The sequence below is a fragment of the Pieris napi genome, chromosome 12, assembly GCF_905475465.1.
Source record: "Pieris napi chromosome 12, ilPieNapi1.2, whole genome shotgun sequence".
In the NCBI taxonomy this organism is placed as follows: domain Eukaryota; kingdom Metazoa; phylum Arthropoda; class Insecta; order Lepidoptera; family Pieridae; genus Pieris; species Pieris napi.
In genome coordinates, this window is record NC_062245.1 from 12,421,550 (window position 1) to 12,444,422 (window position 22,873).

The window sequence follows — 22,873 nt, forward strand, 5'->3', positions numbered from 1 at the left end:
CATTCAAACCATATTATGGGCCCCACTTAGTCACAAAGGATTTCATGTGTCAATAATATTTCTTTAAAAAAAAAATTAAAACTGGTTTAATTTACACGCAACATTTTAGTGGAGAGACTAAAGAAGAAAGGTTAGTATTTTTCTCAAAACCTCCAAAACACAAAATACCTCAATGTAAGGTAGAATTTTTTTTAAATACCCTCAATTTATCATTTCCAAGATTTTAACCAAATGTTTACAAAAATACTGAAAAATAACTATTTATACTTACTTGCCAAATACGGGGCCATCATTTATATAATAATAATTATATAATTACTTTACATTACAAAAACCATAATATACTATCGTAATTTTTAGAAAAGTGCGTATCCAAGAACCAACGTACGAAATGCGATGGGCGTGCGCAGAAGACTTCATGGAATTGCAGGTAATGCCGCGAATGTTGCTGGACCACTTACCCGAAAATGTACATAGGACTATCGAAACTATAGTTAAGGAGAAACACCATTATCGAGTAACTGCTGTAGTTTAAAATATGTGACAAACTTATTTTGTGTTGGACTAGTTAAAACCTCAGTAGGTTCATCCACGATCTTATAAGACGTGGTTCAAAGTTTGTATCGCATTTGTTGACATGGTTACTATCTTTTTTATAAGTAACATCGTAACCATGGCAACAAACTTTAAACCACATCTAAAGACAAAGTAAGTCACTTGGGCTTAGACTAATTCAGAGACAAGTACAAAAAAACATTACCATCTGTCAAATAGTAATTGCTTTTTGACAGTTGTTAAAACTTAGCATTCAGTGACAAGTTTACATATACTTACACATGTCAAAGGACTCTCGGATTTTGACAGCTGAAATGTTACTTCGATCTGAATTTTAAGCCGACCGTCATGTCAAGATATCAGAGTATGGTCAGTTAATGTAACGTACATGTATCTAGTTAACTTAGAAATAGATAAATAAGTGGAAGTATGTAGGAACCGCAATGGTCATTTAAAGTGTATAGATTTTTTCGTAAATGTATGTCGTCTCAAAGCACTACAGAAGTGCAAAGTCCGAACATAATCTAAAGTTATTTATCTTTCCTGCGTCTAATGCCTAATAATAATACATATACAAGTAAAAGACGGTTAAAAATAAGATTTGTTTCCGCTTTTATATAAAATATATATGATACCAATTGGTAACTGACCAATTTTATAATTTTACAGAAATTTTCCCTATATAAAAATTAATCGCACATTTAACACAATTAGGTATAATTAACATAAAAGTTTGAACCAATTTTTTCCACATTGTAATACTTTTTCAAGCAAGTCTTTGTCCGAATACACAAACACGTTTGTGCATTCCTATTTCCCATAATATCTTTAGTACACCTCCTCATACAAGAGTTGACAGTAATATTTAAGGCCTTTGAGTATTCAGACTAAAGACAACCCCTCATTCATAAATAAAAATACAATATTTCAACTAAAACATTACGTCTCTCTCTCTGTCAAATTATCTTTATGCTGTGATGAAAAGAGTTCGAAGCATATGTAATACTTGATTATTGTATGAAATACAATATACAAGGCGTTACTAAACAGAAGCTCGAAGCTCGAGCTGTATGGAAAATTGACGCATGCAAGCTGTCAAAGAAGTGACACAATCGTGTTGACGTCACGTTTGATAAAACTGTTTTTGTTTTTATTAATGAGGGGTTAGACATTAGTTACCTACTCTCTTATTGACTATGCGTCGTTGAACGATCAATGTAAATATTGTAAATATATAGGTTAAGTGAATTGTGAGAAGACTGTGATGATGTTTATAATGAGAAATATTCTTGTAAAGTCGCGGGGGTTGTGTAATGTGTAAAATAATTTTGTGAAATCAGCTTATTAGGGACACATTTTCTTTGCTCAATTGAAAGCAATTACAAAAATAGTTTCGAAATCGATGTGTGAATTGTTATCGGATTTCAAGGCCGATTTGACTTAAATTGTCTCTACAAAAGTCTTAAAACGAAAATATTCAAATTATTTGAAGGTTTTTCGAAGTGTCAGTCGGCCATGAAAACTACCCTTAGTACAATAACTAGGAGTGTAAGATGTTACCCATGTCAATTAATTTAATACAAATTATGATTTAAGAATTTCCTACAAACCCTACTTCAGATAGGCATATCCTAGGCGACAAGATAAGTTTCAAAATAATGTCATAGATAATTAATGGACTGTGCCAAATAAGACGAAAGCACGTTGTCTTTATCTAACATAAAACATTTCCTGGAGATTGAAAAAGACTAAGATCTTTCTTAACATACGGACGTTATTCGATTTACATAGTTGCAATGTGATTAATTTGTACTTTTTATCATAAAGGATAAATCTCTACATTTTTGTACTTAATTTATTTGAAGTATTAATGAATTAGTAATATTTGATTATCTGTGTTATTTTGGCCCAGCCCATTCTATGTCTATGGCTGTTGTATAAATGTATAATCTTTGGCCAAAATATTTTTTAACTCAACAAATTCAGTAATTAATACTTAAGATTTTTTGCCTATTATTTATCTTGCCTTTTTTATTAGGTAGCATTTTGTTACATTCCATTTTTATGCTTTTTTTTATTTATAGTGGGCGTGGTTAAAGTCGCTTGTACTACGGGAATTAAGGCAATTGCAGCTACAAAAGAGGAATTGTTGTTATTTTGGCGCGCTTTTTTACGCAGTAGCGTATTTAATTTATACGTAGGTAAATTAAATTGACAACATAAATTCGTGGATCTGATTTTTATACAATAAGACTTAATTTTGGTGATTTTTATGTTGTATGTTTGGTTCATTTATCAACGTTCTCATTATGTATCGCGTTATATTTTGATATACGTTCCTATTAATTGCGTTTTTTTATTCTTATATTTTTACGAAATGGCCTCAATTAAAAAATTAAGAATCTCAATATTTTTATTATATAACATGAACAAAGTATATACTCTCCAGTATTTTGTAAATATTTTACAATTTTCTTGTCCACTAAAGTCTTTTACTTAACTCTTGTAAATTCGAGTATTAGAAGGACGGACGTCCTTTTCACTTGTACCCTAAATTAGGGCTTTTTATTCTCACTGTTTTAGGATACTTTAGAAAATAATACCAATGTATTGTGTTGGGTTTGTGTTAATTTATAATAAATATATTTTAAGTAAGTTACCTCGTTTTTTTTTAATATTTAAAAATATAATAATATATTTAATATATGGTTAAAATAAATATATATTTAATAGATGGCGTAATTTTAAATAATAATAATATTTAAAATTACGCCATCACTGTTGTAGCTCATGAATATGACAATGTACTGAAATCATTAATAAATAATATTTCATTTGTACTGTTTTATGCTAACTAGAAATCTGAGATAAGAAATTAAATTGTGAAATCAAACACTTTAAAATAAATTTATTTAATAACTTGATAACAAATTCTTTCTTAACTCTTAAACGCTATAATAGAATACATTGTTACAGATTATAATAATTAAAAACTTTCCATTATTTGAAGACTAAAGTATGCGCTACACGGTATGAAACGGCGGTTTGAAACTTTGGTTTCAAACCGTGTGGATAGTTGTTTTATGCCAAATTTCGTTTAACCTTGGTATGCCCTTGGCAGCACGCTTTGCGTTGCAAACCGCGACCAAAACCGTTGGTTTGAAACCGTCTAGCCGCTTGTTTAAAACCACGCGTTCGGCAGTCGTGCTGCGGCGGCGAGAGTAGACGCACGCGACGACGACGTTCTGCACAATGCCACAAGAAGCAAATGAACGTGAAGTTATTACCGAATTGCTCGAATTATACAGAGAATTGCCATGTCTTTGGGATAGGGATGTGAAAAAAAAATCGATTTTCTACGCGATTTTTATATTTAAAATAATCTATTATTTTTATAATTGAAAATCAATCATAGTCGATTTTTTATCTGCCACCTCCCGACATTATGTCTGGTATTTTATAACCCGGACCTCGAACTATTAGGGATATTCGATATACAACGATGTTTACAATGCGATACATTGAATCCGATTCTTTGAAGAAGTATTGTTTTTTTGTAAAACGTCGAAAGGATGATAAAACTATATTAACTTAAAAGTAAAATAAATTTATTCAGCAGCACAAGACTACATACAATTAAAAATACAACAAAAATACTGCAATGTGCTACTGAAAAGGCATACACTCAGCATTTATCAAATTTCACCTAAAATCTATCAAAACGAGATTTAGTTAATTTCGATTTTGATTATTCTTAAACGTTAATTTGTGTTTATAATTTCTATTGTTTACTATTAATTAAAAAAACCATGAAAAATAAAAAAATTAGGGTGTTTATTTTGAAATTGATTCAAAAATTAGGAAAAAATCGATTAATAAAAAAAAATCGATTATGATTTTTTACGCAGAATGTCACATCCCTACGAAGACGTCTTATCAGCGCAACGTTATTTTGGACACTGTTGGTTTTAAACCGTGTAGCCGAAAAGCGCAACTCGCTTTTATTTCGTTTCAAACCGCCGTTTCATACCGTGTAGCGCATACTTAATGGTGACACTTGTTGTTTCCTAACGTGCGTAAAATCATTTCTCTGAGAATTAATATATGAGTCATGAATGCGGTTAAATAGAGGATTAATGTATTTATAAAAATATCTCTTCTCAGAGTCACCCATGAATTTTTAACGGTTTGAATAACCTTTAATAAAAATTTAAATAAGTTCATAAATCTAATTGGAAGCCAATAAGACTATCCATTGCTGTCTGAAATCAGTTGATAGTTAGAGCATTTATTTATATACATATATTTTTTTATTATAAAACATTAATTTTGGACACACAACTTGATAACAAGAACAAAGCTAAATTTGGCTTGATGATTATTAACTTTTCCACAAGCGAAGCGTTCATTATAACTAATATTACAAAAGGATTATAGCATTATAAAAATAATTTTTCAGTCGATTCAATCATATCACAGTTCTTAGCACAATAATTACTTCATAAAGATATTATTGAAGCGGGAAATCGTTGTATGGGAATCTGTGAGGTGTCAAGTTGACATTGACATTTAGCGATAGACATATTGTAAATACATATATGCTTTTTTGTTCACTTAAATAAGTCTAAAGCATTTATTTAGATTTGTTATATTATGTGTTTGAGAAACCTTATACTTGATTGTATTATTTTGTATTAAAATTTTTCATCCCCATAGGACCATCCATTTTTCTGTTTATATTTTTGTAAATGTCATCTCAACAAACTTTGGAGTTCCGTCATCGCTAATTGGGAGGCGGGCGTTTTCTTCGTTTCTGTTTTGTACCTTAAAAAAAACTAAACTTGGAACAAATTTATAATATTCGTGTAATAATTTCATACTACAAGCTGTAGTTGATAATTTGAAGTGTATCGACCACAGACCTGTCGTAACAAACAACATTTTTTTTCATTTGGACAATGATAGACTGAAGGCGCTCACTCAGAAACAGATTATGGATTTCTCTTCGAATCTTGTGAATATTTTTTTTCTTTTAAACTTCGAATAGGAGAGGATATAATTTTGACATGTATACATTATTTGAGTATTTAGACTTCCACGCACGTGCATTTCTTTTCGTATTGATATCATATAATCAATAGAAGGGCAAATATCATCGAAATCGGTTTAGTACTTTTTTAAATATGGGATTTACGCTCGAGAGATGTAAAATATAGGTAATTAGGTAAATAACGTAACAGTTATTTTCGAAGTCGGATTATTTTATCTTTTTAATTTCCGGGAGTTACTAAAACAGGATTCTCCGATAGAACTTACCTATTAACAAAATCATACGCAATATCCGGTCGGTACAAAGCCATGTCCTTGAGATAGGCTTGGTCATTGATCAAGGCCCTTCGATAAGACAATTCTCTCCAGGTTTCGCCCCCACTGCCCAACAGCACTAGGCCTTCCATGAAGCTGAAAGGAAACCGATTCTTTATAGGAAAAGTAGATGTCGTAAAAATGTGGTGTGATTACTTCGATAAAAATTATCAGCAGAGAAAAAATATCCAATTTTTCAAAGAGATCTGGAATACCTGCAGGATGATTTCCTTAGAAAAACTAAAGGGTTATTTGGCGTAAATTATTTGTAATATTTCTAGAGTGAGATCTCACCTCAAATATTCGCTGACGAGCGCATACATCTGTTCCGTACTCCTCTTCAGGATGAGCCGTGTCGGTGACGCGTTCAACAAAGACATCTGCAAAGCCACCTGTTGGGCCAGGGCCGCCATTTCGCCCGCACTGCCCGTGCACCCGCCTTGAAGGTACAATTCCGCCGAATCCGTGCAATGGTTGAGGGCCGTATCGAGCAAACTTCGCGTCGGGACGTTATCGTGGATTTGGGGCCAGGTCGGCCTCCTCCCTTTTACCCCGTCGGTCGCCATTTTCTCCAAATCGTCGATCAGATCCAACGCCTGCTTCCGCTTAACGTTTGCGGCCTCGGCGAACATATTGAAATGCAGGGCCACCATGATGTACGTGTCGGTGTCACCGGGGCAATGGGTTTTTAGGAAGTCTAGGAGGCCGTGCTTGAACTCCGCGATTTTGTCTTGCTTCTGACCGAGCATGTAATCGAATTGGCCGAGTAAGTATTCGAATTGGTGGTTTTCGCGGAGAGCCTAGAAAAGGTTTTACTCAAGTAGTACAAGGATATAATTAGTAATCATTATATAGAAGGGAAAGATGTTAGATATATATTGTGTTGGTGGTTTCGGTGTGCAACTCTCATCCTTGAGTTCGTAGGTTCAAGTCCCGGCTGTGCAGCTTTGGACTTTCTATCCACACAGGAAAACATCGTTTAGAAAGCGGCATACCCTCGATTTTGGGTCGAAATCGACGGCAGGCTACTTATTAGAAAAATTAATCCATTAAAACTGCAACAAACCGTTAAATTACTTTTGGGAACCGAAACTACAGCCTATACTTCTAGTACGTCAATACCTATTGTTCCCTGAAAGAAAACGAAAAACACATTTTCCCAAGTAACAAATACCGCTTTATATACCTATAATATATTATGTGGTGTTCTGGAATAAATAAATACCTGCAGTATATAAGCACACTCAGTGTACCGGCCCAGTCCCGTCAACAATCGCCCCATTAGCCTCCAAGATCTCGCCGCCAGCAGACGTGCGGACAGCGCTTGCGCGGACCGGAGCACGACCGCCACGCCTTCGGTATCGCACGCGCACGAGAAACACTCGTGAGCCACTACCAGTAGCTCTATTGATATTGTGTTCACCTATGTAGATTAAGGAACGGTCTATTGCACTCTTTTAACTTAAGTACTCCTTCATCTCTTTCTGTCAGATTGTGGTGAAAAGATAAATTAGAGTGTACGGTTCCTGGGTCCTTCAAATAATAGAGGATGTTATTGTCGCTCTATATTAACCCCTCGTACATAATAGAATAAATGCGTAATAATGAAATGTTAATTGCCTGCATCTGGCCATACTCTCGGGGCGTAACTCTGACGTTTTAGATACCACGCTTATAAAACTAAGAAAGCCTGAGTGAGCAAAATGTACACCCTTGGCTCGTACATATAATCTATCTAATTTAAAATTAAACATAATTTGACAGAAAAAGACAAAACAGTAAATTAGTTAAAAGATGGCAATTAGATTTATTTATTTTTTACTAGTAAGGGGCCATCCATAAAGTACGTCACACGTTAATAATGGGGAGGGAGGGTATCACCGAAGTGTGACATCGTGTGACAAGGGGCATGGGGGTCAATACTTTTGTGACGTCACATGTTAAAATTTAAAAACTAAAACGCAAAGTTTGGATGTGAATTAAAAATTTAAAAATTATTATTATTATTTTCTAACTAGTCATTTGTTTTTTCGGTTTTATGAAATTTTGGACTTTATGTTGATTTTATCAGAATATTATTTAATAAAAATAAGTAGAAATAGCTGTTTTCTCTCGATTATTTTTAAATACATACATGAATTTAAAAAATGTGTGACGTCACATCAGGAGGGGGGGGGGGGTTTATAAAAATGTGACAACCTGTGACAAGGACGGGGGGAGGGGTTCAAAAGTCCTAAAATTCGTGTGACGTACTTTATGGATGGTCCCTAAAGTTATAGTTTAACAAAATATTAAACGGTTTTAAGAGTTTCTGCACTAACCAAAATCACTCAACATAGATTTGATTTTATCTAATATGATGCTTAAATTAAAAATAATAAATATGTATTGATCCTTCACTATAATTTCAATTTCTGATTAAAATCACAATACAATATAAAATCCGCGAAAAAAAAAATCACCTCTAACTTTCGCGAGTATCATCGCGAGTATTATGGGGCCAAACAATAATTGAATAATTACACATTAATTTGGCCGAAAGCTGTTCCTAGCAATTTTATTAAATTTTGTATACTTTATGAGTTATTTAAATATAAAAAGCATTTGGGAGTTTTAACAAACTCAAAGTGAACAATCACTAACCTGCTTGGTCGATAACTTCGCTCCTTTGGTTATCTTCCGTATGCTGGACTTGACCTCGTACCGAATATGAAGATTACCCTTCGTAATGACGTCAAACAAATTCCTCCGGGTCTCCTTCGTCATTTTATTGGTATACACAGTGGAAACGGAAAACATGGATTCCGTCTCCGCGGACATCAGAGTCCCTTCCTCCGTCAGTATCGACTCAATTTCGTCTCCATCCAAATTCTGGTACTCCTCGTCGATCAACGTCTCGACATCGAAACAGCTGTCGTCTAAAACGTTCTCCGGGATCTTTATAGAGTTGCTGGCTTTGTAAATCTTCTGGAACGCTATCAAGTGGTCCAATATCAGTCTTCCGATTTGGCTGCAGGCGTCCGGACGCATGTTCAGGAACATCTCCATGTCTGAATCGAGGATGTAACCCCAGAGCGTGTATTGAAAGTGTTCCTTTTGACGGAAGCTTGACGTTTTTACGAGGTGAGGGGATATCACGGCGGAAACCATTTCTTTGCAAAGATATTCTGCTATCTGGAAATTTTTATTCTCGACTTAGACCTAAATCTTTCTTGTAACCTTCCAAGTATTAATAGCAGACGGAATACTGATAAAAACAGATAACACGAGAATTAAGTTCGGTGACAGTTGTTGGAGGGATGTTCAAATAAATGACACTCTTTGTTTGAAGCTAAGAGTCAACTGGTTTTAATTGTTTAAAACATAAGATTTTAACATGAAACTAACTTGACTTATTTAAGGGTTCTTAAATCTAAGTGACACTTTTGTTACCTATATAGAATATAAGTGTAGTCGACCTTTTGGACATATCGGTAAGGAGAATATTATATTAAAATTGATGAGTGTGGGAAAAATTAAACGGCTCATTTTGGTTGAAGCCAGATGATTGGTAACATATTTTGGTTTGCGCTTCTAATTATTAACTTAAATATATACAGTTTATACTCTACATAACATCGTTCGTTATAACGAAAAACTCTATATAACGTATAAATTAGTTAAATTTATTTGGTTTAACCCAATACACATGCATTAATTCTTCCCTTCTTATAACAAAACCTCTCTATCAAATGTTAGGGTATATAGCACCAGTAATAAAATAATTAAAAAGAATTTGTGTAGATATTTTCGACTAGAGAAAAACCTACCTGTTTAGTGGGTACATTAAAAGTGCGGAACACAAGATTGGCCAAAGTCATCCGAGACTTTCCACTCACTAAGCTGATGAAGTCCAAGGCTCTGCTCTGACATTTCAGAACTGACAAGTAATCCCAACCGATTTGCAGACCTATTCGAAAGTAATTCGCAATCTGAAATCGTTACAATCATTTTCAAACTTCTAAAAAAAATAAAAGTATGCCTCCCTTATATCAAAACGTTTTTGACATAAGGGAGTGTAAGCTTAGTCTTAGGGATGCTTTTTTAATTGCAATTTCAATATTAATTGTCAACTATAAATATAAATGATTGATAATTAATTTATGTTATCTGCGCAATTCGACATTTTTTTTATAGAACGGGGGCAAATGGGCAGCAGGCTCTGTCAGTGATACCACCGCCCATGGACTCTCAATGCCAGATGGCTGGCGAGTGCGTAACGGCCTTTTAAGAATTGGTACGCTCTTTTCTTGAAGGACCCTAAGTCGAATTGGTTCGAAAATAATTCAGTGAGTAGTTGGTTCCACATAGTGGCGCGCGGCAAAAACTGCCTTAAAAAACTCTGAGTTGTGGAACGACGGATGTCGAGGTGATATAGGTGGAATTTCGTATTCCTCGACGTCCGATGATGAAACTCAGCTGCAGGAATCCGAACAACTCCCCTGAACACTCTCTATGGTAAATGCGGTAGAAGATGACCTTCAGCAAAACACAATTAAATTCAGTTTTCCTCTTATCTATATGTATGTGATTAAATTATTTCAAACTTTATTAAATGCGCTAAACCAACCTTAATAAACTCTAGTACAGTCCCATTACCTTACATTATATTTTGGCTTTGTGTGATCAAACTTTAAGTGAATTCATAATAAATATGTTATTATTATGTACACATACTTGTTTGACAACTGTAAGGCCAGACTTAACAGCTAGAGCGTCAAGGGCCGACAGCCTATCCGCCTCCTCTCTCACTGCGAGGTGTGGAAGGCTGCCTTCATCCTGTCTCTCTTGTATTACCACCAGCTCTTCAAAACTCATTTCTGACGTTTCTGAAACTAATTGGAAAAAAATACCTCTTTTGAAATATTTTATAGGTAAGAGGGGTATTTACCTCAGACAAGAGGGGTATTTACCTCAGATAACAAGGTACGTCACTAAGAAAACACTGCCCATAAACTTGATTTGCAAAATACATATTATAAATCAGGGAATGCTCGGATTATTAGGAAATTATATGATTGAGTCATTATTTTATTGTGTTGATTTTTACTGTTGCATTGGTTAATGATTGAGATTCCTCTTATTACTTTAAAGAATCATAATTTATTTTGATTCGATTTCTTTTGTTATTATTTACATTGTTTCACATTTTGGAATCATTACTTAACGAATAAAAGTACGAATTACGACCAATCAGAGCAGAGCAAATGCGGCGAGTGGGGTCGAGGCGCCATCTTGACTTTTGCCAGTGCGTTCATGGAACGCAGGACAGTAGGTACTGATTGAGTATTCAGTGAAGCATTGTGTTGAGAGGTTGGACCGGTTGGCTCTAATAAATAGTGATTAAAAGTGAGATCGGTGCTTTGAACTCGCTGCTCAATATAATTTAAGCTAAAATGTTATTTGTAGGATCAGAAGGAATCAATTTAATTAAATATTGAACGACTTTACCCAAAAGACATTCGCTAAACCTGACATATATAACTTCTCTGACATATTTCTATACAAAGTCTAGGGCTTACCTGACAATTTGTTTTGCAAAGTGGGTGAAGATATAATCAAGCGAAGTTCTTGTGGCAATTCGTATGGGGAACAACTTCCTTCAGCTAACTTCAGACACGTCCTCATAATTTGCACCGGACACACAGATCTAGACAAAAACTCATCGGAGACCTTGAATAGCTTTGACAAACGAAATGCATCCACGATCAGTTTCATTTCCAGCAATTTGTTTATCGTTTTCCGCCAAATTTCAATTTCCACATCCTCCAAAACCACCACTTTTTCAATATTTCCAACATCAGATTCCACTTCGATCTCGTGTAGCGTCATCGAAAACGGCCGATCCGAATTCGCCACTCCGAACTTGTGGGATTCGTTCGCGTTTCTCTGTAAGTTGAGAGCGAAGTGGACGGTGCTCTCATAGTTATCCAGGAATATCTGATCTTGGTTTTCGGATAGGAAGAACGCTTCCCACATTTTATGTTCTATTTGCTCTCGTTTTTCTCCATATTCGTGATTCTCGTCAAACCAGCTCATGATGATTCTGTTCGCGTAGAATATCTGGTCCACTTGGGAAATATTCTGAATGAGATCTTGCAGGAATATTGTGGATTGTTTACAAGTTACACCGGTATTTTTAAAAACCCCACTACATTCCGCGATAAATTTCACAATATCTTCGTCGCATAGAGGATTTTCCCTTTCCAAATCTTTTAGGAAATTTTCGCTTTTACGACGCCATTCCGTGACTAGTATATCGTCTATGGGTAGACCGGCGAGTTTCGCAATTTTAAAGGCCACGTCGTAATTAGATTTGTCTTTGTACATATCGAGACACTCCAGTAAGTATAAATGTGAGTTGTCTTCGAGTAATTTGGAGATATTGATGATGTACGAGGTTTCCATTGAAATTTTCATGATTTCAAACATTGTAGCAAAATTAGGACAACTTCCTAAAATACAAAGATCTTATTTTATATGTAATCTAAAAATTCTAGCTTTTTACTGAGAACACACTCTAGACAAAACATTGTATTCAGTTTTTCTGAATTTCTGAAGTCCCTAATCTAAGTACTTACCAACAAAAGACTTTCCAAATTCAGCCACGGCCAAACATTTCAAAAACTCCTTTTGATGATAAGCACTATCAAAGCTATGTTTTAAGGCTGTTTTTATAATTTCAACGGCTACATTCTGTAGGTTATTAGTCGACAAGTCCCATGGAGACCCATTGTTGTCGGAACTGTACTTTCTTTGGCACTGTTGAAGGAATCTATTGAGGCAGCTCTCAGTTTCCTCGTCGAAGTTAAGAAGCTTAATGCAGCGATATAGAAACTGAGTCAAGAGTGCTAAGGGATTGTCCTAAAATAATAATGTTACATACGCTTTAAAGGGTTTCAAAGCATTTAAAAAAATTAAATATCCTGACAGTAGACAAGGTGTATGTTTAATAAGTAATGTTCTTATATAATTGTATATATATATATATATCTATCCTAGTTTATCTTAGATATAAATGTATTTTTTAAACCTATATAGAAAATACGTACTTTTCAAATTAATATAATTTAGAGTTTTTTATATTACTTCGCACATCTGTTACATATAAATTTAATTTGAAGTTCTCATTCCCCGCTCACACTTGCAGCTTAATAGGAGAGCTACCTATGTGTGAAGCATATGACCCACCCCACTCCAAGGGGTTTAACAACGTACTATGATTTAAAAATGTACTTAGAAAATATTAATTGATAGCAAGATTTTTCTGGAAATTTTATGAAAATGACGTAGTCATTATTTTTAGTTTAATTTGGCCATACATAAGTTAAACATAAATAAAGAAATGAGTCTTCTCCAAGATACTTTAATTATAAAAATACCTACATAGAAAACTTTTCCAAGACCTAACCGAGTTATTTTTGAATATATAATAATATATTCAAAATTCTTGTATATTTTAAACGTGGATGTTGCTTTAGGACGTATAAATAAATAAACATACCTACCGGCATAAAAATGAGGGTAGACTCATATAACGTTGTGATATATCCTTCGATAAGGCAAACCGAGGCCAATCTTAAGAAGAGCTCAGACGGAGGTTTGCCAGCGACCTCACTTTGTAAGTCTTGGTTATCGCTACGCTGTATTGACGCGAGTATCCAATGTGCCCACAGCACGTCCACTGCGTTTGGCTGCGAATAAAGGGTGATATGAAGAAATAGCTTAGATTTCATGTTTACTCGGGTTTCAAATCCTGAAAAACTCTGTTACAACAGTACCTGCAATATTAATTGCAAATGCAGTTTTTGCGCAGCACCACTATGTGGAACCAGCTGCCCACTGAAGTATTTCCGAACCGACTTAGGTTCTTAAGAAAAGAGGCTTAGGCTCGCTATTGCTGCTAGTAGTAACAAATCACCGACGCTGGTCCGAATTGCAGACGTTATTTATTTATAGAAAAAAAAATCTTACGCGCATTTTCGTGTTTTTTAAACAGATTTTTTCAAGGTGTTGGTTCAAAGAAAAACCTTGGTTCTAGGTGTTGATATTTTCGACATTCGGTTCATTAAGATAAATGTTGGCCTAGCAGCTTCAGCGTGCGACTCTCATCCCTAAGGTCGTAGGTTCGAGCCGCAGCTGTGCACCAATGGAAAGTCCATGTGTTAACATTCGCTCGAACGGTCAAGGAAAACATCGTGATGAAACCGGCTTGTCTTAGACTCAAAAAGTCGACGGCGTGTGTCAGGCACTGGAGGCTGATCACCTACTTGTCTATTAGATTGATAAATGATCATGAAACATATACAGAATCTGCGGATCAGACCTAAAAAGGTTGTGGCGCCACTGGTTATATAGAAAAAAAAACCGAATTGCATTTCGTTTAAATTAAACCTATTGAACGGAAATAAATGCGACGTTATTTAATTATTTACATAACTTGATGTTTCGTATGCGACTTATGTAAATTATGTAACAAATACGCATTTGCTACATAATTTATATTTGAAACTCGCTAACCTGACCTAACTCAAGGATTTTGTACTAAACAGTTCTTTTTTGAAAAACATGTAAGTATTTAAGCCAAAAAATAATAAAGTACAATAATTTCATGTATATATTTATATATTACCTCATAGCAGCTAGCGATTAGCACCAGCAAGGGTTCCCTATAAATGTCGGCAGCTTTAAGTAAAGCCGCTGGAGGATCCTCGGGCCCGTGACAGGCCGCAGCCACCTCCCAGAGTTCCCGACCCATGACTGAGTTGGATGGGAACTCGAAAACCATACTTTGAGTTGGACTCTGAAATATTATCATCAAGCATAATGCCACCGTCACGATTACAAATTTACGTAAGGTATTAAAACAATCAGTAAGAAAATTATCTACTATAATTAGCTTTCTTATTGCTGATATGACATAATATTTTAAATTTAATTTTACTATTAAAATTCATTAGATAATGAGCAAACTAGACATTTATTTATTTACAAATTACATTACATATAACAAAACAATAAATATAGCCAAAAATGGAATACATAATATTTACAAAAAGTTTCAAACATTTACGGAAAGAAAAAAATGAATAAAAATGATTAAATACATATAACTAGGTAATACCTAATTCGGATGCATATAGCTGTTGACTTTGCCTACATATAATTAAAAACTATATATTCGTAACTAGCAAAAACTGAAGTGGAAATAGGCGGGCCATATCGCTCGCAGAAACAATGGGATATATATAAAAAGGGTAACAAGGTGGAAAGATCCACCAGGAAAAAGAAAGTGAAGTCACCCTCTTGTACGGTAGGCTGATGAGAGATAAAGAAGTTGGTGGAGAAGATTAGGAGAAAAATGCTCAAGATAGAGAGAAATGGAGCCAATTGGAGGTAGCCTATACTCTAGAAGAGGTCCTTGGAAAAAAACATAATTATTTCTAGAAAATTGTGTCTTTTCTAAAGATGGATGAATATTTCAAGGAATAAATGAGGCTTAATTATTATTATTAATAATTTATTTGGAGCTTACGTAATAGGAATAGTGTTTAGTTTAATATTTAGTAACTGGGTTAGTATAATTACTGTAACATTTCTAACCAGGCTAATCCTTCGATATTCGTATCAGATTTATCCAGGCCGGTATGAAATTGTTGAACAATATGTACAATTATTTCTTTATAAAATTTTAAGTGAATATATTTTGTAAAGATGGGTGAATGTTTCCAGTAATAAATTAAGCTTTATTATTATTATTAATTGTTATTATTAAGTATTATATTCGTAACACTTACAATATCAATAGAATTCATTCTCATCAATCTCCTCTGACCGTTGCTGGGAAGATATTTATGGTCCTTTTCATCTTCAACACTTTTATGCAACATTATATGTTTCAAATGCTCAGCGTACGACTTCTTTTCAAATTCCTGTGAAAGCTGGAGCATCAGATTCAACGGATACCTAAAAACATCGCCGAATAACAAGAAATTGAACCAGGAATTCTCTTTAACAAACTCTCGCAGGAGCATCTCGGGCAACGGCAAATTGTGCAGCATCGCAAACTTCACCATCGTCTGAGATTCAAATAAAATCATCGACATGTCCACTCTGCCGGTCTCCTTAGATTTCTTCGCTTTCATAAGTGCTATTTCCTCCAAATATGTGAGAATCGTTTTTGCAGTCTCTTCGTGACTTTGAAGCAACTTTGTCATATAATCGCCTACTTGCTTGCTGGCGTCAATTTCGGACAAGCCATTGCTGATGAGGTATTCTTTGATCAGGTTTGCGGCAGAAATGTGGACTCTACATCTAGTAGGGTTGCAACCGATCATTGCCACAAAGGAAATGGCGCAGGCGGTCATGGCCGGGTCAGACCAATTCTGGAGCGCTAGAGCGTGGGCTTCACAGCATGCGCTCTTAATACTTTTATCTTGTAGCCGATTATAGATCTGGTATTGTTGGGCCACAAACGCCTGGCTCGCATTACAAGGGCGATATTGCTTTAGATAATAGACGTGACTCAATTTCGCTTCGTAACCATATTTTTTCATGAGTTTCTCGTTCGCAAAGTCTGGCATATCTATCGATCTTTGTGATAAGGATTGCAGCTCGCTTATATCCACTTCGCTCGATAACAAACTGCCCAAACTTCGCCTATCAGATTTTTCAGGGATGGTATACCTCGTATTTAGATTCATTAGTTGAAATTCAAAAATTTTAGATATATCCAAACCCCGGTATCCAGATAGCAATTGATAAACATTGACATCCCTACGTTCATAAGTATTGTTCGAATCGCAGTACTTTTTATAAACATTATGCATGTGTGGCAACTTGAGCTTATATCCTTTGTTTGGCAGTTTAAAGTCTTTGAATTCTAAGAATTCCTCTTTTGAAAATATATCGAATAAGTTGGCAGAGTCTTCTAGTAAAATCATTCCGATGGTTAGCTGTGGGTTTAAAAATATGTAACTGTCTATATTATTTTTAGCTATCTGCTGGCAAGTTTTATAGACAGGAACCACGTGGCTCTGCCTGTCCGACGTCTGCTCTATGCTTTTGAATAACAGCCAGAGTTCAATGCAATCTCTCGCTTCTTCTTCTACATTAGACAAGTCCATGTCTAACATCTGACTGTCAATGCAAATTGTTAATGCCTTATACAACTTGTGCTTAACAAAGAACTTGGCCAATTCTAAATAAAAGTCCTGATTTGTCAGTGTGGCACATGACTCGCTGAAAACGTCATCAATCATCTTAAGATTTTGAGTTCGGGCTAGTCTAGCCACTATTTGGAAGAGGTTCTTTCGTTCTTCCTCTATTACGATTCCATATGACGATAAAGTATCGTAAATGCACATTTTGGTGTATGCAAAGCAACTGCTTTCAGTCACAAATGTGATCATGTCACTTGTTATTGACCATTTACGAAAGGTCTTGTCTAGTTTCTCCAACAGTTCTGTGCCAAAACCTTTTGTATCGACATTCAAGAGTTTCTTAACGAAATTCTCATTGTTGAAAAATATGTACCGCGAATTCATATCTCTAACAACCTCAGACAGTTGAACATTAATCCATCTAACAAGTATCATTGCTTTGTTGTTCTCAACTAGATATCTCCAAGCATGAGCTGATGAAGAAAAATCGAGAAGGGAAAACTCTAAAACAAAAAGAATTTCAATGTGACAATATGACTTCATAATAACAAAGTTCTGATACAGGCTATGGTACTCAATTGTATCAGTGAAACAGAGAAATACTAAGTGTACCTTACAAATATTATTAAAACAAAATAATTATAATGCCTAAACCATAAAACCAATTTTAAAGAAATTTGGTATAGAGATAAGAGTTGGCTATGTGAAAGCAGTTTATCTTTTATAACGAAAATAGGGTTTCAAAGGACAAAAACAGGGCAAGAGGGGTAAAAAGTTTGTCTAGAAGAGTGCAAAGTTAAAATTGAGTACATCAACATACCAAATGTTTCAAAGAAGAGTACTGTGGCTATTTTGTTCTTCCAATCACTTGGATACTTCTCAATTTTTTCAATAGTTAAAGATTTAATTTCAGTTTCATTTACAAACACTCTATCAGCACCACTCCCAAATACTTTATTTTGTTTGAAAGTGCCTTCAACTTCAAATGATTTCTCGAGATACCTCAATAAATTCCAATGTCTATGAAAATCTTCCCACCTTGGAATATTCTCTGCATTCATATCTTTGGTGATCTTTTGAAGATTTTCTACTAAAAAGTCCCGATATTCAATTTGTGTTGCAGTCTGGGCTAATGCCATAAGGTGATCCTCTGGATTAATATTCATTTTATTTAAAATATGAAGAACTTTGAATATTTGCTTTCTCATTAATAATTGAACTGTCCACGCTTTTACCTAAAAAATAACAATTGGTCTTAGTCAATTTTACTTTTAGATTTTTTCACCTTTATAATTAATATAAAGCGTGTAAAAATATAATAGCCACAGCAAACTATTTATGGTATATACAGTTTTATCTCTATGTAATGTCACTTGATTTAACATCAAAATACCTAAAACTGAATTGATTGAAATTAGTTTAAGTTTGCTTTGTATCATTATATATATACATATATAATTCAATTGTTTTCTTCATATAACAACTACTCTTTTACACCAACAAATCTGCAGTCTCTTCAATCCACAATTTAATTTAAAAGAAAGACACTAATAAAACTTTTTCAACAAGGGCAAGTGAATTCCTGTGTATCAACAGTATTGTGTCTACAATAAACATCTGCTTTTGTAGTCATTAAGAAATCATTCTGTTACACATAACTGTTTTTCTAAATAATTAATTTAAGTACTGACCTCAGCTATAAACCAATCTTGAGCAATTGGTTCATTCCAAGTATTTTTCTTCATTAAAAACTTGATAGCTAAGCCTATGTGTGTTCCTTTCGCAGCAGCTTCTCGTACAACATCTCGGGGTGATTTTAATTCCCAAGAGTGCCAAATAATCTTCTCATTTTGAGTAAGGCCCTCCATATTCTGTGACTAAAAGAGCTATAACTTGTAAGTCAAATATATTATGTACAACAATTAAATAAGGTCCATGCATTATCTTCAATAATAAATCTGCAACATTGTAAATAAATAGACCTACCTTATTATTAGACTAGATCACATAACGTTCATCTTAGTAATTCACTAAATTAGTATGATTATAACTTCTAAAAAATGTTTAGATATCTAACCACGTATGTTTATTAGCAAAAGTTTATTTAGTTGAAATTATTATTTCTTATTCCATTATAAACAATAACATGAAACATCGTTCTATCAGCCATGATAATACCACAGACTACAGAATACAGACCATATAGAAAACAAGGTTAATCAATTCCAGGACATAAAAAAAAATACTTAATTTGATAAATCTGAAAAAAAAATATTGGTAATAATTTAAATTTACTTATCACGTTCAAAAGATTAACATCAAGTTGTGTTATTAAATAAAATTGTTTACAATGAGATTTGTAAAAACAGAAGAAAAATCTAAAAAATTTACTTCAAAAATTACCGCGTTTCTGACATGGTTAAATAAAGAACTAGCCAGCTTGACACTTATTTAAATTCAAGATAATTTATTGTTACATATCGTTAAATAGTGATTTCAGTAATGTGATCTCAAGTTACTGTAATTAATTAAAAAAATTTAAACGATTATCGATCGATAATTTTGCACCTCCGAAACAACGTTGCTTAGCAACTAATAATCTTTACCATCAACAACATTCTACGTTTAGTGAAAGGGAAAATCAACAATATTACCTTACCAATATTCTGTTTTTGGTGTGGTAATAAAAATACGGAGGGATTTTGTTAAAAAAACCCTGACAAATGGCTGATGAACTCGAAAAAGCATTTTTATATTACGATGATATCAATAAAATCAGAGTTGTTGACAATACCGTACTGAAGGAAACGGAAGACTTGAAAAATAATTGCAAAGAATATGAAACAAGTGGGTAACATTGCTTATAATATTCTTGTATACTTTTGCTAAGCAATGTAATAATGTAAAAATAGAATGGCTAAAATTTCCAATATGGTCGTTCTTCATTACCTGGTTACAGACCTATAAGTAGAAGTAAATCTAATTAATATTCCAGAAGTAGAAGATTTTAGTAAACTTATAACTTCAATACTTGCAACTATGAGTGAACTAGGAGAAAACGTAGAAAAACAGAAAATGGCTGCCATTGGAGCTATAAACTTGCTTAAATCTGTTACCAAAGAAAAGGAAAATGAGCAAGCCAAATTACAAGTAACTATATCTTAAATAATGCAAGGAAAGCACAGCAAGCACCTGCAAGCATACCACGTAACTTCAATAGTGATTCCGGTACTGAGTTTTCTTACCGCGTAATTTAAATATATTATGTCAATTGCTGAATTTGCTATAAGAGTTACGTGGTAAGCATTGTTATAAACCGGAATTTGGCGTTAGTCTTACTCGTTACTATTTCTTCACGGATACACAACAGAGTACACGTCATGTCAGAAGTGAAACTTTTTTAGCAAACTAATTTTTAAGTCTTGTTCATATTAATGCAAATCTAAAACTAGATTTCCGAGAATTAGACGGAGGGAAAAAGGAAGATATATTAGGAATTAAACTGTCATTAAATTTATATTTTTGATTAATTTCTTCGATAATAAAACAAGTGGCATTTTAATTTACAATTCGTTATTTGAGATTTTAAAAAATTATTTTGCATGAAATATAAAATACTAATATTTCATGAATTCTCTTTACGAAATTTCAATTTTAAAAATATAATTTCTATAAGGTAATTCGCCCTACTCACTCTCTTCCACAAAAACGCTGCACATATTCGTGACTCTAATATTATTATTACGTTTCATACGTCAAATTTTTAAAATGTCACGATTTTCACAACTTAAAATAATTCAGGATAAGAGATGTTTAATATTATATTAATATCCAGGCAGAAATTACATACAAAACCTCGGAGTTGGAGCAACTCGACAACGAATATGACGCACTGCAAATTCTAGAAGCGACCCAAAACGAGACAATTGAATATCTCACTCAATTGAGATAATATAAATGTGGACAATTAAATTATCTTAAAGAAAATACTAGTTTTATTCAACCTTACACATGATATTTTGAAATAGAAATTAAGCGTAAATACATAATTTCATGTATGTAAAAGTTTCTGTGACGGAGATATTTGAGTCTTTGTTCTTCTAAAAAGAACCTGTATATATTGGTCCGAGAGCTGGCACCAATTTTTGGGCAGGTATTTGAGGCAAGCTGAAAACTTGTCACATACCTCTCCTATTATATTCCAACACGGAATTGCAGACCTGGCTGGTGAGTAGCGGGGCTAAATCAACCCCTACATTTTTAAAAATATTAATTTTTTTTCCCCAAAAATATATTTGAGGCAATACGCAATTTATATATGTTGCAGTGTAATACTTAATAAATACGAAAAAAATTAAGCCAGACAATTTAATCGGGGCTGTAACATTGCCAGACGCGTGCAAAATTTTTTTGCAAAAAATTATAAAAAATGTTTTTGAGGCAGCTTGAAATTTTAATGGAGTGTTATTTATAACTATAAAATTAGATTCCCAAAAAGACAGATCATTTCGGTGGGGCTTTCTACCTGCCAGGCGATCAAACAAATAATGGTTTTGTGCGGGCCTGTACTACTATAGACAAGCTGTAGTGTGAGAGAGAGCGCATATCGACAGCTGTCTTCGTTCTTGCTTGCCGCGTTACTATTGGCTCTAGCGAGGCCACGTGACTTACAATAACCCATGAGGTTTCTAGTTAGAATTTCGGAGTAAAAAATAAAAAAAAATCTGAATTTGTACTAAATACATTTTGCATAAAAGTGATTGTATTGATTTATGGACGTTAAAGGGACATAATTTTGTGATTTCTTTTTTATCTTAAAAAATTAGTTATTTTGCCAATTTTAATGCGAATTTAAACGTAATGAATTGTTTAAATATTTGATATATGCGATGATTATATACCGTTTTCGAATTTCGGATTTTTGGTAAGGTTTCTGTCTCTTGGATAAATGTTTTATACTTTTCTAAGGATTTAATTAAGCCATCTTTATCCAATTCAGAAAGCGGTTGTCGTTGTCCTTGATATTTCTTAGAGTTTTTGTCACAAAAAATAATTTTTTTTTATTGAGCTCGGAATTATTATCAACATCGATATCTACAAGTGTATTTGACGTATCAGTGACGTTGTCTTCATTATTATCACTAACATAAGCTTCTGGTATGGATGTACATGGCTGAAGTAGAGATGTCGATGGCTGGGGTTCTAATGTTGCTGGTTCAACTGTAGATGGCTGGAGTGTTGTAGATGGTTCTGCTGTGTATGAATTGTCGGATAATAAATTGTCTGTAATAAATTTTTTTTTTAATTTTTTTTATTTTTTGTGACAAAAACTCTAAGAAATATCAAGGACAACGACAACCGCTTTCTGAATTGGATAAAGATGGCTTAATTAAATCCTTAGAAAAGTATAAAACATTTATCCAAGAGACAGAAACCTTACCAAAAATCCGAAATTCGAAAACGGTATATAATCATCGCATATATCAAATATTTAAACAATTCATTACGTTTAAATTCGCATTAAAATTGGCAAAATAACTAATTTTTTAAGATAAAAAAGAAATCACAAAAATATGTCCCTTTAACGTCCATAAATCAATACAATCAATCATTCACTTTTATGCTAAATGTATTTCGTACAAATTCCGAAAATTTTATATTTTTTACTCCGAAATTCTAACTAGAAACCTCATGGGTTATTGTAAGTCACGTGGCCTCGCTAGAGCCAATAGTAACGCGGCAAGCAAGAACGA

The 22,873-nt window shown here is 33.9% G+C and overlaps 3 protein-coding genes across 8 annotated transcripts in view; 2 read left to right on the top strand and 1 right to left on the bottom strand.

The window, feature by feature from the left end:
- LOC125054465 (diacylglycerol lipase-beta) overlaps positions 1-3,214 on the top strand; it is a 55,333-nt gene extending 52,119 nt beyond the window's left edge. For 3 of the 5 annotated variants that reach the window (XM_047656383.1, XM_047656382.1, XM_047656384.1), the window contains exons 14-15: positions 110-130; positions 361-3,214. In XM_047656383.1, the coding sequence (XP_047512339.1) occupies positions 110-130; positions 361-535 (196 nt within the window). In that variant the 3' untranslated portion in view covers positions 536-3,214. The remainder of the gene's footprint in view (positions 1-109; positions 131-360) is intronic. The other 2 variants (XM_047656385.1, XM_047656386.1) reach the window with 1 other exon arrangement.
- Positions 3,215-4,606: 1,392 nt separating this feature from the next.
- On the bottom strand, positions 4,607-19,139 carry LOC125054433 (spatacsin). Of its 2 annotated transcripts, none has more exons than XM_047656321.1 (15): positions 19,107-19,139; positions 18,812-18,997; positions 17,941-18,355; positions 15,756-17,623; positions 14,591-14,761; positions 13,467-13,652; positions 12,540-12,822; positions 11,481-12,413; positions 10,636-10,793; positions 9,729-9,890; positions 8,563-9,093; positions 7,145-7,342; positions 6,214-6,719; positions 5,872-6,015; positions 4,607-5,379 (listed from the first exon to the last, which is right to left on the bottom strand). In XM_047656321.1, exons 2-15 carry the CDS (start codon positions 18,986-18,988, stop codon positions 5,307-5,309), a joined length of 5,805 nt encoding a protein of 1,934 aa, XP_047512277.1. In that variant the 5' UTR covers positions 18,989-18,997; positions 19,107-19,139; the 3' UTR covers positions 4,607-5,306. The 2 variants fall into 2 exon arrangements, with proteins under 2 accessions (XP_047512277.1, XP_047512278.1); XM_047656322.1 differs by having other exon boundaries at positions 18,812-19,006.
- A 415-nt stretch (positions 19,140-19,554) lies between these two features.
- Positions 19,555-21,107, top strand: LOC125054936 (intraflagellar transport protein 20 homolog A-like). The gene is made up of 3 exons (XM_047657087.1): positions 19,555-19,967; positions 20,116-20,270; positions 20,956-21,107. Exons 1-3 carry the CDS (start codon positions 19,844-19,846, stop codon positions 21,070-21,072), a joined length of 396 nt encoding a protein of 131 aa, XP_047513043.1. The 5' UTR covers positions 19,555-19,843; the 3' UTR covers positions 21,073-21,107.
- Positions 21,108-22,873: the final 1,766 nt, after the last annotated feature.

Bases quoted from the DNA above. Each gene is read 5' to 3' on its own strand.
- LOC125054433 (XM_047656321.1), bottom strand. From the start codon at position 18,988: ATGGAGGGCCTTACTCAAAATGAGAAGATTATTTGGCACTCTTGGGAA. The intron at 9,094-9,728 runs GTAGGTTTTTCT...AAAAATTTCCAG, and splicing joins TTAATGTACCCACTAAACAG to ATAGCAGAATATCTTTGCAA. The intron at 6,016-6,213 runs GTGAGATCTCAC...GTTTCCTTTCAG, and splicing joins CTCGTCAGCGAATATTTGAG to CTTCATGGAAGGCCTAGTGC.
- LOC125054936 (XM_047657087.1), top strand. From the start codon at position 19,844: ATGGCTGATGAACTCGAAAAAGCATTTTTATATTACGATGATATCAAT. The intron at 19,968-20,115 runs GTGGGTAACATT...TTAATATTCCAG, and splicing joins TTGCAAAGAATATGAAACAA to AAGTAGAAGATTTTAGTAAA. The intron at 20,271-20,955 runs GTAACTATATCT...ATTAATATCCAG, and splicing joins ATGAGCAAGCCAAATTACAA to GCAGAAATTACATACAAAAC.